This window comes from Oncorhynchus nerka, linkage group LG27 (assembly GCF_034236695.1).
Source record: "Oncorhynchus nerka isolate Pitt River linkage group LG27, Oner_Uvic_2.0, whole genome shotgun sequence".
NCBI classification, from domain to species: domain Eukaryota; kingdom Metazoa; phylum Chordata; class Actinopteri; order Salmoniformes; family Salmonidae; genus Oncorhynchus; species Oncorhynchus nerka.
Window position 1 is genome coordinate 14,919,525 of NC_088422.1, and position 13,690 is coordinate 14,933,214.

A 13,690-nucleotide genomic window follows, 5' to 3' on the forward strand; every position below is an offset into this window, starting at 1 on the left:
CAGTTGATTTCTTCAAACCAAGCTGCTTACCTATTGCAGATTCAGTCTTCCCAGCCTACAATTTTGTTTCTGGTGTCCTTTGACAGCTCTTTGGTCTTGGCCATAGTGGAGTTTGGAGTGTGACTGTTTGAGGTTGTGGACAGGTGTCTTTTATACTGATAACAAGTTCAAACAGGTGCCATTAATACTGTTAACGAGTGGAGGACAGAGGAGCCTCTTAACGAAGAAGTTACAGGTCTGTGAGAGCCAGAAATCTTGCTTGTTTGCAGGTGACCAAATACTTATTTTCCACCATAATTTGCAAATAAATTCATTAAAAATCCTACAATGTGATTTTCTGGATGTTTTTTATTCATTTTGTCTGTCATAGTTTAAGTGTACCTATGATGAAAATTTACAGGCCTCTCACATCTCTTTAAGTGGGAGAACTTGCACAATTGGTGGCTGACTAAATACTTTTTGCCCAACTGTGTGTGTGTATGTATATATATATATATATATATCTATATATAGTGTATGTATATATAGAGTACATATATATAGTGAAGGTATATATAGAGTACATATATATAATGAATGTCTGTATATATAGTTTATGTACACTATCGTTCAAAAGTTTTGGCTCACTTAGAAATGTCCCCATTTTTGAAAGAAAAGCTAAATTTTTGCCCATTAAAATAACATCAAATTGATCAAATTGACATTGTTTATCCTCTTAAGTCTACCCCTGATTACTGCCCCTTCTGGAGGAATTCGGTACCCATATAAAACATGATAAAAAAAATTCAAAAGTTGCTAATATATGCATATAAAAAATATTATCGAATAGAAAACACTCTAAAGCTTCTAAAACCGTTTAAATTTTGTCTCTATGTAAAGCAGAAGTGTCAGGGCATGCATTCTCCCAAAGTCTCTCTTGTAATGAAAAAAGTTGCCACCACTTTGACGTCATCGTATACGCACTTACCAAGCAGTTACAACCCTGGGAAGACTCTGTATGTGTTCAGCACGAAGCCTGCTTTCGATGAGGCGTGTAACTGTGAGAATCGCGCGCTCACGAGACTTTTGAGCGTGCCGAAAGGTCTCGGTCATGCCAAAAAAAAGTGCACCCCTTTGCGCGCTCTGGACTTTTTCTCTCTTTCCCTCAGGATCGATTAAAAGACGTGTGTGTGTCTGTTCGCCCTCACAATTGCTGTAGACCTTTATAACATGTTAAAGCTTAATTATGAACATAGTTTGACAAGTTTACTCGACATATTATATATACTTTTGACGTTTTGGTGCGCATCCACTAGAAATTTGCCTACATTTCGACCGAAATGTGGCTAGTTTGAGAACCGAAAGACACAGACTTGAAAACTGAACGCTAATTTGGTGAGTATTAACCCTTCCAGGTCTTCTGATGGAAGAACAGCAACGGTAAGGGAATATTTATGTGTTAATTTTGGGTTTCTGTCGACTCCAAGATAGAGGAGTCATTATGCTAATGTGGGAGCGCCGACTCCCTATTATAGCCTAGTGAACGCAAAATGTAACGTTAAAAATAAATGTAACACAGCGATTGCATTTAGAAGAAGTGTATCTTGCTATACATATGTAAAACATGCATATTTAGTCAAAGTTTATGATGTGTATTCCTTGTTAGCTGACGTTATCTGCCGGAGCTATTTCATTTCTCCTGACATTGCAGTAGCATTTTTTGAACGATGCATAATTGTAAACAGAGATTTATGGATATATATTGCAGATTATTGAAAAAAAATGAATGTACTGTGTAACATGTTATATTACTGTCATCTGATGAAGATTTCAAAAGGTTAGTGAAATGATTTTTCTTTTAATCCTGCGTTTGTTGATTGCATATTTTTTCCTACTTGGCTATGCTAATGAGGTATGTCTGCGGTGGTGGTTGGACATAAATATGTGCTATGTTTTCGCCGTAAAACATTTTAGAAATCTGACTTGCTGGGTAGATAAACAACTTGTTTATCTTTCATTTGAGCTATTTTTCTTGTTAATGTGTGGAGGTTAAATATTTTTAGGAATATGTTTTCGCATTGTGCATTATGCTAATGAGCTTGAGCCCTAGTCACAAACCCGCATACGGTATTGGTGTAAATGACCATTGTAGCTGGAAACTGCAGATTTTTGGGGGAATATCTACATAGTTGTACAGAGGCTAGCATCTTCACTGTTGACGTTGAGACTGGTGTTTTGCGGGTACTATTTAATGAATCTGCCAGTTGAGGACTTGTGAGGCGTCTGTTTCTCAAACTAAACACTCTAATGTACTTGTCCTCTTGCTCAGTTGTGCACCGGGGCCTCCCACTCCACTCTATTGTGCACCGGGGCCTCCCACTCTATTCTGGTTAGGGACAGTTTGCGCTGTTTTGTGAAGGGAGTAGTACACAGCGTTGTATGAGATCTTCAGTTTCTTGGCAATTTCTCACATGGAATAGCCTTAATTTCTCAGAACAAGAATAGACTGACAAGTTTCAGAAGAAAGGTCTTTGTTTCTGGCCATTTTGAGCCTGTAATCGAACCCACAAATGCTGATACTCCAGACACTCAACTAGTCTAAAGAAGGCCAGTTTTATTGCTTCGTTAATCAGCACAAAAGTTTTCAGCTGTGCTAACATAATTGCAAAAGGTTTTTCTAATGATCAATTAGCCATTTAAAATGATAAACTAGAATTAGCTAACACAACGTGCCATTGGAACACAGGAGTTATGGTTGCTGATAATGGACCTCTGAACGCCTATGTGGATATTCCATAAAAAATCTGCTGTTTCCAGCTACAATAGTCATTTACGACATTAACAATGTCTACACTGTATTTCTGATAAATCTGATGTTATTTTAATGGACAAAAAATGTGCTTTTCTTTCAAAAACAAGGACATTTCTAAGTGACCCCAAACTTTTGAACGATAGTTTATATAGTGTATGTATATATAGGGTTTGTATATGTGTGTATATATATATATATATCTATATATTAGTTTTTGTATATATATATATATTAGTTTTTGTATATGTAGTGTACGTATATATATATATTGTATGTTGACCATGTATAAGGCTGGATATTCATAGTTGCGATGTGAACATGTTGCAGTGATTTACTTAATCTCTCATGCTGTCCTCCTCCTATGAGATTGACACTGATCAGCTCCATGAATACAGACTCATCCCTCTCAGGCTCTTCATCATCCAGCACTCGAAGGGTTACTTTAGCCTCACTCTGATTGGCTGCGAACCCCACCGACTCCAGGAGGGGGACAAAGTCCTTCCCCTCGTTGGCCCGGCCCACCCCCGGGGTCATGAAGGGGGCGGCGTCGGCCTCACTCAGGGTCCCATACGTAACGCGCACCCTTCCCATCAGCCCCCTCTGTCTGTAGATGGTGAGGGTGACCAGGGTGTGGCCCTCAGGCAGGCGGACCGGCCTGCTGCTCTCAGAGAACACAAACACTCCATAGGGGTCGTCACTGGCCAGCACGGTCACAGTGGCCTCAGTCCTCAAACCCAGACGCCCATGGGAGACGTTGATTAGGGACACACTGAATCTCTTGTCCAGCTCAGGCACCTCGTCCTGGGCCACCTGGAGCTCAATCTCCCCCCTGGTCTGGCCCACTTGGAAGGTGATGTTCCCGGCCCTGCTGATGAGGTCTTCCTCAGAGCTGACATCAGCCTCCCAGAATACAGTTACTTTGGACAAGGCACCGAACAACCGCATCACCTGAGATGGTTAGAGAGGGGGCCCAGAGAGAGAGTAGAGTAAACACAAACACACTGAAACACAGAGACACACACACAGAGACACACACACACACACACAGTGAAACACAGCGATACACTCAGAGACACACACACACACACACACACTGACCTGCAGCAGCACAGTGCTGCGTCCCTCCTCAGGCTCGGTGCCATTGACAGACAGAGAGTCCAGGCTGAACTGAAACACTCCATGTGCGTCGTCAGAGGCAGCGATGGTCACAGAGATATGGGAGGCGACTCCCAAGCTGGCTAGAAAGACATACAGGTGTTTACCTATCGGGACATCACAACGTGTGACAGCCAGGGGAGTAGCACACACTGTAAACCCTGTCATTATTTTCATAACCAAAAATCAATGACTGCTTCCTATTGTGCCACATTGTGTAGAACTGAATTCCAATCGAATCCTATTGATCCTCTTGAAATGCTAGACCTGAACACTGCAGTGCATTGTCGGTTTTTAATAAGGGAGAGGGTGAAGCCCTACAGAGAAACAATGATCCCTGGGATCTGGGACATTTTCTGTTCACCACTTACCACTGCTGCCCTCATCTCAATGCCTATTTACTTTTCCCACATCCCTCTCCCCGGTCACAGATCACTGGAACCATTGACATTTTAATCCCCCACACACACACGAAGGCACGCAAGCATACACGCACACACACACGAAGGCACGCAAGCACACACGCACACACACACGAAGGCACGCAAGCACACACGCACATGCATACAAAGGCACACACTGAGGCGTGAGCACGCAAAGACAAGCGCATGCATGCAAACACACACACACACAGAGCCTGGCCTTATCAGAGTAGGGTAAGAACTACAGAGCACGTAACACCTCTCCCAACAATATATACATATGCTTAGGAGGAGAGGGACAGTCTAAAAGGATAGGAGGTATTTGGGGGGAGGTGTAGGGGAGGTGGTCTTACCACGGTGGTGAGAGGACAAGAGGAAGAAGTTAGTGTCACTTTCTCCACTGCCAAGGAACTGACCCACTAGGAGCACACCAGAGTAGTGGGGATCATTGGGGAGTACAGCACACAGGAGCACACCAGAGTAGTGGGGATCATTGGGGAGTACAGCACACAGGAGCACACGGAAACACACAGGAGCACACCAGAGTAGTGGGGATCATTGGGGAGTACAGCACACAGGAGCACACGGAAACACACAGGAGCACACCAGAGTAGTGGGGATCATTGGGGAGTACAGCACACAGGAGCACACCAGAGTAGTGGGGATCATCGGGGAGTACAGCACACAGGAGCACACGGAAACACACAAAGTTGCAGAACACAGGCAAAGGATCAGTTAGAGCAGGATTTCAGGGGTGGGAAACACTGACATATGATTACAGGATCGGAAGGTGGACTATTTACAATGATCAGAAACAAGAGAAGAGGTGGTAAGAAGATCATCACCAATTGGACAATCAATCAATCAATGGTATCTGTTTTACCTCCTCCGTCAGGGTTGTAGAGCTCCACTCTGAACACCTTGTCCAACTCAGGGACGGGGTTGTCTATGACGACCACACTGATGTACTTGAAGCGTTCTCCTGGCAAGAAGTCTAGCATGCCGTCTGAGTCCTGTATGGGCCATGGAACAAGTGCAGGCAGAGTAGGTAGGGAACAAGGGGTTAGCTTGGGGAGTTAGTCTAGTGACAACCTATCAAACAGCCATCAAAGGAGTTAGTCTAGTGACAACCTATCAAACAGCCATCAAAGGAGTTAGTCTAGTGACAACCTATCAAACAGCCATCAAAGGAGCTAGTCTAGTGACAACCTATCAAACAGCCATCAAACGAGTTAGTCTAGTGACAACCTATCAAACAGCCATCAAAGGAGCTAGTCTAGTGACAACCTATCAAACAGCCATCAAAGGAGCTAGTCTAGTTCAAACAGTCTAGTGACAACCTATCAAACAGCCATCAAAGGAGTTAGTCTAGTGACAACCTATCAAACAGCCATCAAAGGAGCTAGTCTAGTGACAACCTATCAAACAGCCATCAAAGGAGTTAGTCTAGTGACAACCTATCAAACAGCCATCAAAGGAGCTAGTCTAGTGACAACCTATCAAACAGCCATCAAAGGAGTTAGTCTAGTGACAACCTATCAAACAGCCATCAAAGGAGTTAGTCTAGTGACAACCTATCAAACAGCCATCAAAGGAGCTAGTCTAGTGACAACCAATCAAACAGCCATCAAACGAGTTAGTCTAGTGACAACCTATCAAACAGCCATCAAACGAGTTAGTCTAGTGACAACCAATCAAACAGCCATCAAACGAGTTAGTCTAGTGACAACCTATCAAACAGCCATCAAACGAGTTAGTCTAGTGACAACCAATCAAACAGCCATCAAACGAGTTAGTCTAGTGACAACCTATCAAACAGCCATCAAACGAGTTAGTCTAGTGACAACCAATCAAACAGCCATCAAACGAGTTAGTCTAGTGACAACCTATCAAACAGCCATCAAACGAGTTAGTCTAGTGACAACCTATCAAACAGCCATCAAAGGAGTTAGTCTAGTGACTCAAACATTATGTAGGGTATGCCTTATTATTCTCTTAATCTTTTCTAAATAAAAGCGCAGCAGATAGCCAAGTATAAGGATCGAATAGGACGTTCTTACGGGTAAAATCATATCTAAACACACATTCTTAAATCATAAATCATGCATCATTCTTGTATTAAGATTTTTTTTTTTAAATGGTCAAGTGACCATCCATCCCTGTGTCTGTCTGAGACGCTGATCTACAGTACAAGGATGGCAGGAAATGACCTCATAGTCCTCTGGGCTGGCGGCGGTAAACGGTGAGGTCCTGTAGCCGACTATGACTCTTCCCAGGAGACCTTGGGCCCTGGCCACCAGCAGGCGAACCTCGCCATCGTCCTCGTTGACCGTGACGTGGGCAAGCTCTGTTGCCGGGGGGATTATGCCCTCAGCCGGCAGGCTCGGCTGGAACTGGAGCAGACCTGGGAGAGAGGGAACCAGTACTCACAACAGCTGCTCATCTAGCTGCATAGAACAATAAGCCTGGTCAGAGATGATCAGCGAGGGGATCAATACATGACATATTACTGATACATTAATAACGTGGGAACATCCATAACTATGAGTGATCTAACTGTGTCTGTGACAAATGTATATCAACAGTTGATGATTGACTCGCACCAACAGCAGTTTGATACAGTGTTTTTACATTATGCCACAAACTGAACCTATTTCCAACAGATTATAAGCAAAACGTCTTGTGTTTGTCAACTATGTGTTTTTACAGATATCTGCAGTTCTTGATTCATGTACTCTAGATGAGAATTGGCATTAGGCAGTTTGATGTGAAAATCAGTTTGAGGTTCTACTGGGGTGGCACAGGGGTGTTTGTGTGTCTCTCCCTGCACCATAGGGATGGTCGCTGGCCATGACGGTGACCCTGGTAGCTGAGTTGTCAGGATTGATGCTGGATCCACTGGTGGGGGTGGAGCCTGGCTTCCCATCGCCTGACTCTGCTGACACCAGAGTGACCTGGAAGGACTCTGCGAACTCAGGGGTGTCATCATTCAACACCAGCAGGTTCAGGACCTGGGAGTCGCAGGGAGATGATGTCATAACACATGAGAGATAGTCAAGATTTCAATCTAAAATTAACTGCGTAGATATGTGTAGATATTCATAATGTATTTGTTTGCAGGCTTTAGTGTCTGTAGTGGATTTGTAGCTAAGCCTAATTATTAGCAAGCACCGTTGACCAGAACAACATATTCCTCTCAGCCACTAGGTGGGGCTAGAAGTTACCAACACTACTGAGTGGATGAAAATAGTTTTCTGGGATGAAATATGGTCAGAAATGTAGATGAATGGTAAAAAAATTCTCCTGACTTGTTTGTCTGACCTTTCAGTGTGTTTGTGTGCATGTGTGAGTGTATGTACAGTGTGTGTGAGTGTATGTACAGTGTGTGTGAGTGTATGTACAGTGTATGTACAGTGTGTGTGTGTGAGTGTATGTACAGTGTATGTACAGTGTATGTGAGTGTATGTACAGTGTGTATGTGTGTGTGTAAGTGTATGTACAGTGTGTGTGTGTATGTACAGTGTGTGTGAGTGTCTGTACAGTGTGTGTGAGTGTCTGTACAGTGTGTGTGAGTGTATGTACAGTGTGAGTGTCTGTACAGTGTGTGTGAGTGTATGTACAGTGTGTGTGTGTGTGTGTGTGAGTGTATGTACAGTGTGTGTGAGTGTATGTCCAGTGTGTGTGAGTGTATGTACAGTGTGTGTGAGTGTCTGTACAGTGTGTGTGAGTGTATGTACAGTGTGTGTGAGTGTATGTACAGTGTATGTGAGTGTATGTACAGTGTATGTGAGTGTATGTACAGTGTGTGTGTGTGTCAGTGTGTGTGTGTATGTACAGTGTGTGTGAGTGTCTGTACAGTGTGTGTGAGTGTGTGTGAGTGTCTGTACAGTGAGTGTATGTACAGTGTGTGTGAGTGTATGTACTGTGTGTGTGTCTGTACAGTGTGTGTGAGTGTCTGTACAGTGTGTGTGAGTGTATGTACAGTGTGAGTGTATGTACAGTGTGTGTGTGTATGTACAGTGTGTGTGTGTGTGTGACTCTGGTTGTTCCTCCACACCTCAGAGCGCTGACCGGGAAGGAAGAGCACCGAGCCGCTGGCCTTGGTAAAGTCCTGGTGGGCCGGAGCCTGGCTGTCTGAGTGAAGCTGAGTGACCGTGTAGTTCACATAGACGTGGTCCAGAACCCCGCGCGTCCGCTCAATAACACAGGAGATGGTGGAGCCTTCCTCTGTCGTCTGGCCATAGAGGAAGGACAGAGAGGACAGGCACAGAGCCAGGTTGTTAATGATGCTCCCTAAAGCAACCCGACATTGTCACATTTTAAAACATATTGTCACATCACACATCAAAATTGTAAACAAACTTTCATTTGATGACAAACTCTGACAAGATATCACAAACTTGTTATCAATTCAAGACTGACACGACTCATTCCAAAAATGTACCTTTGCTCTTTCATGGACAGCCCTCCTCTAATTCCTGCAGAGTCATGATGTGATTTGCAAAGAGACACCCGATAGCCACACATGCCTCTGAGTCCCTTTGTCCCCATGCAGAATTAGAGGGACCCTTGTTCTGATGGAATGCCATCCCCTGGTCTACCACCTGTTCTGCTACTGGGACTCTACTTCCATGGGAATGCCCATGGCTGGTCTATCACCTTTTGCTCTACCTGAGAGGAGCCATCAGAGATGCCATGTGTCCCGTCTCTCTAAAGGGCTGAGCGCACACTTCCTCCACCCAGGCGTGAACAATGGTTAAATATGCACGAGGACACACAAACCACTGGCTTCAATTACATCTAGGTAACCAAATATCCATATTCTCAGGGTACATGGCTCAAAGCTAGTCAGAGAATGTGACAATAATGTGCTGTTCTCCAGTGTGCTGTTTTTCTTACATCATTTAGCTGATGTGTCAGTCAGGTTCAGAGCTGTACGAATGACTGCCTTAGTTGGCAAGTGGGGTCTACATTTCATCTCAATAGTGTCAATAGTGTCTCATTTATACTGTAAAGCAGGTAAGATACTGTATGTGTGCGTGTGTGTATGTATCAGGGGTCGTGTTAATGCAGGATTCTGCACTTTTCATGCAGAAAAGGAAAGATAAAACGCAAAATAAATATATTGCTGCGTTGAAGAAAGAAAAAAGCAGATCTAAAGAAAAAAAAGATTGTAAATTCTGCTCTGCTTCAATCAGGGTTCAAACGACATCATGACTGTAAAAGGACTCATTTTGTGCTTCAGTTGCACTTCACCATCAAGATGAAATATCTTTGCTCTCCTCATTGGATCACCAGACAGCACTCTGACTGATGTGTAGGCTACTTTTCTCTGGTACTTTCATCCGGTCTAGTTTTTCCTCTGGTAGCAGGTTAAAATGCAAGATTAACTCCAAGCAAAACATCAGGAAATGTAGCTGGCTACATTCTTTCTATGATAAATATTAGAAATGTGATGGCCATGCATAGTTTTTGCGAAAAAATACCTTAATTTAATGTTAATGTACTTGTGAGCTAATGTAAGTTAATGCATGGGTGGCTGCCAGCCAAATAGCATTGTGTTGCAGTAATGTATTTTGTGTGAAGAAAAACTAGTAGCTCGCCCCTGATCACTCTATTGAAGAAAAAAACACTGTTGACTTTCAGTATAAGACCCAGGTGAAATGGTTCAAAACAAAGATTTTTTTTATGTTCTGCGTTTTGAAAATGCAGATTTCTGAAAGCTAATGCGACCCGTGTGTGTGTGTGTGTGTGTCTTACGTCTGGTATGCAGGTGCCGGTGAAGCCAAAGAAGCCGTTGGCGTTGTCACTCTTCATCACCCGTAGGGTGGCGGTGGGGCGGGGGAGGGGGAGGCGCGCCCCCCCGTGGGCCGCCACCAGCTGCAAGTAGAACACCTCCTCCCCCTCCTCCTCATTGTCGTCCCGCACCGTCACCACAAAGGCCTTCTGCCTCTCGTCCTGCCTGTACTGCAGGTAGCCAGAGATGTTCCTCAGGTCCGTCTTGGCGGGCTGCGCGTGGAGCTCGTGGATCTCTGAGCGGTTCAGTCTGCTGTGGTAGAGACGCAGATCCTGCAGGAGGCCTGTGTAACGCTCCTCTCCGTAGGGGTCCGATCCGATCCGCACAGGAGCTGAACCTGCAACACACACAGGAGGTAGAAGAATACACTCAGAAAAACATCAAGCAGTAGGTGATCATGCTGCTGTCAAAAAAAAAAGCTTTTTGTATACAGAGAAGCTGACAAGCATGTATTGTACAGTGTATCCATTCCAGAATGATTAATTAATGCTACAGTGCCCCCCACCCTCACAACACACACACACACACACACACACACACACACACACAGACCACCAGCGAGCATTGCAACAGCAAAGAAAATACAAATAGAGGAAGCTCTCCACGGTGACCACGGACAAAGCTCTCAGAAAAAGCAGTAGAACACTGTTTGGGTTGACAGTATGGGATGTGTCTGTTGTTTACATGTATATCCATTTGATTGAAGTTAACCCAAGAAGAGCCATTGAAACAGACAGTCCCATCGTGGGGGGGCTACAGAAAGCACATTGTCTTCAGTTATTGGGGGAGAACGAAAACTGCAGCCTGCTTTCATCTGCCTGTAACAATGTCCAATGTAACAATGGTGGCTAAGCGCTCGCTCAAGCATTGCTGAGTCTCTGTAAGTCCAAACGATAGGAGAGGAGGAATGGGAAAGGAGGAATGGGAGAGGATGAATGGGAGAGGAGGAAGACTGGATGCAGTCTATCACAGTGCCATCCGTTTTGTCACCAAAGCACCTTATACCACCCACCACTGCGACTTGTATGCTCTAGTCGGCTGGCCCTCGCTACATATTCGTCGCCAGACCCACTGGCTCCAGGTCATCTACAAGTCCATGCTAGGTAAAGCTCCGCCTTATCTCAGTTCACTGGTCACGATGGCAACACCCATCCGTAGCACGCGCTCCAGCAGGTGTATCTCACTGATCATCCCTAAAGCCAACACCTCATTTGGCCGCCTTTCGTTCCAGTACTCTGCTGCCTGTGACTGGAACGAACTGCAAAAATCGCTGAAGTTGGAGACTTTTATCTCCCTCACCAACTTCAAACATCAGCTATCCGAGCAGCTAACCGATTGCTGCAGCTGTACATAGTCTATTGGTAAATAGCCCACCCATTTTCACCTACCTCATTCCCATACTGTTTTTATACTGTTTTTTATTTATTTACTTTTCTGCTCTTTTGCACACCAATATCTCTACCTGTAAATGACCATCTGATCATTTATCACTCCAGTGTTAATCTGCAAAATTGTATTATTCGCCTACCTCCTCATGCCTTTTGCACACATTGTATATAGACTGCCCATTTTTTTCTACTGTGTTATTGACTTGTTAATTGTTTACTCCATGTGTAACTCTGTGTTGTCTGTTCACACTGCTATGCTTTATCTTGGCCAGGTCGCAGTTGCAAATGAGAACTTGTTCTCAACTAGCCTACCTGGTTAAATAAAGGTGAAATAAATAAAAAAATATAAAAAAAGAGAGGAGTAATGGGAGCGGAGTAATGGGAGCGGAGTAATGGGAGAGGAGTAATGGGAGAGGAGTAATGGGAGCGGAGTAATGGGAGCGGAGTAATGGGAGAGGAGTAATGGGAGAGGAGTAATGGGAGAGGAGTAATGGGAGAGGAGTAATGGGAGAGGAGTAATGGGAGCGGAGTAATGGGAGAGGAGTAATGGGAGCGGAGGAATGGGAGAGTAATGGGTAATGGGAGCGGAGTAATGGGAGAGGAGTAATGGGAGAGGAGTAATGGGAGCGGAGTAATGGGAGAGGAGTAATGGGAGCGGAGGAATGGGAGAGGAGTAATGGGAGCGGAGTAATGGGAGCGGAGGAATGGGAGAGGAGGAATGGGAGCGGAGTAATGGGAGCGGAGTAATGGGAGAGGAGTAATGGGAGAGGAGTAATGGGAGAGGAGTAATGGGAGAGGAGTAATGGGAGAGGAGTAATGGGAGCGGAGTAATGGGAGAGGAGTAATGGGAGAGGAGTAATGGGAGCGGAGGAATGGGAGAATGGGAGAGTAATGGGAGCGGAGTAATGGGAGAGGAGTAATGGGAGAGGAGTAATGGGAGCGGAGTAATGGGAGAGGAGTAATGGGAGCGGAGTAATGGGAGCGGAGTAATGGGAGCGGAGTAATGGGAGCGGAGTAATGGGAGCGGAGTAATGGGAGCGGAGTAATGGGAGCGGAGTAATGGGAGCGGAGTAATGGGAGAGGAGTAATGGGAGAGGAGTAATGGGAGCGGAGTAATGGGAGCGGAGTAATGGGAGCGGAGTAATGGGAGAGGAGTAATGGGAGAGGAGTAATGGGAGAGGAGTAATGGGAGCGGAGTAATGGGAGAGGGAGTAATGGGAGCGGAGGAATGGGAGAGGAGTAATGGGAGCGGAGTAATGGGAGCGGAGGAATGGGAGAGGAGGAATGGGAGCGGAGTAATGGGAGCGGAGGAATGGGAGAGGAGTAATGGGAGAGGAGTAATGGGAGCGGAGTAATGGGAGCGGAGTAATGGGAGCGGAGGAATGGGAGAGGAGTAATGGGAGCGGAGTAATGGGAGAGGAGTAATGGAGAGGAGTAATGGGAGCGGAGTAATGGGAGAGGAGGAATGGGAGAATGGAGAGAATGGGAAGAGAGAGTAATGGGAGAGGAGTAATGGGAGCGGAGGAATGGGAGCGGAGGAATGGGAGCGGAGGAATGGGAGAGGAGGAATGGGAGAGGAGTAATGGGAGCGGAGTAATGGGAGCGGAGGAATGGGAGAGGAGTAATGGGAGAGGAGTAATGGGGGAGGAGTAATGGGAGCGGAGTAATGGGAGCGGAGGAATGGGAGAGGAGGAATGGGAGCGGAGGAACGGGAGAGGAGGAACGGGAGAGGAGGAACGGGAGAGGAGGAAGGAGAGAGGAGGAATGGGAGAGGAGGAATTGAAGAGGAGGAAGAAGAGAGGAGTAATGGGAGCGGAGGAATGGGAGCGGAGGAATGGGAGCGGAGGAATGGGAGAGGAGGAAGAAGAGAGGAGTGATGGGAGCGGAGGAATGGGAGAGGAGGAAGGAGAGAGGAGGAAGGAGAGAGGAGGAATGGGAGAGGAGGCATGGGAGAGGAGGCATGGGAGAGGAGGAATGGGAGAGGAGGTAGAAGAGGGGAGTAATGGGAGCGGAGGAATGGGAGCGGAGTAATGGGAGCGGAGGAATGGGAGAGGAGGAATGGGAGAGTAGTAATGGGAGAGGAGGAAGAAGAGAGGAGTAATGGGAGCGGAGGAATGGGAGAGGAGTAATGGGAGCG

The 13,690-nt window shown here is 45.6% G+C and overlaps 1 protein-coding gene across 1 annotated transcript in view; it reads right to left on the minus strand.

The window, feature by feature from the left end:
* The window catches only part of LOC115111158 (adhesion G-protein coupled receptor V1-like), a 248,439-nt gene that overhangs the window by 197,512 nt on the left and 37,237 nt on the right, over positions 1-13,690 (minus strand). Inside the window, exons 20-27 of the mRNA XM_065011405.1 lie at positions 10,129-10,502; positions 8,426-8,602; positions 7,199-7,379; positions 6,579-6,772; positions 5,252-5,381; positions 4,722-4,787; positions 3,890-4,029; positions 3,127-3,739 (exon numbers count right to left, since the gene is read on the minus strand). Coding sequence (XP_064867477.1) covers positions 3,127-3,739; positions 3,890-4,029; positions 4,722-4,787; positions 5,252-5,381; positions 6,579-6,772; positions 7,199-7,379; positions 8,426-8,602; positions 10,129-10,502 — 1,875 coding nt within the window. The remainder of the gene's footprint in view (positions 1-3,126; positions 3,740-3,889; positions 4,030-4,721; positions 4,788-5,251; positions 5,382-6,578; positions 6,773-7,198; positions 7,380-8,425; positions 8,603-10,128; positions 10,503-13,690) is intronic.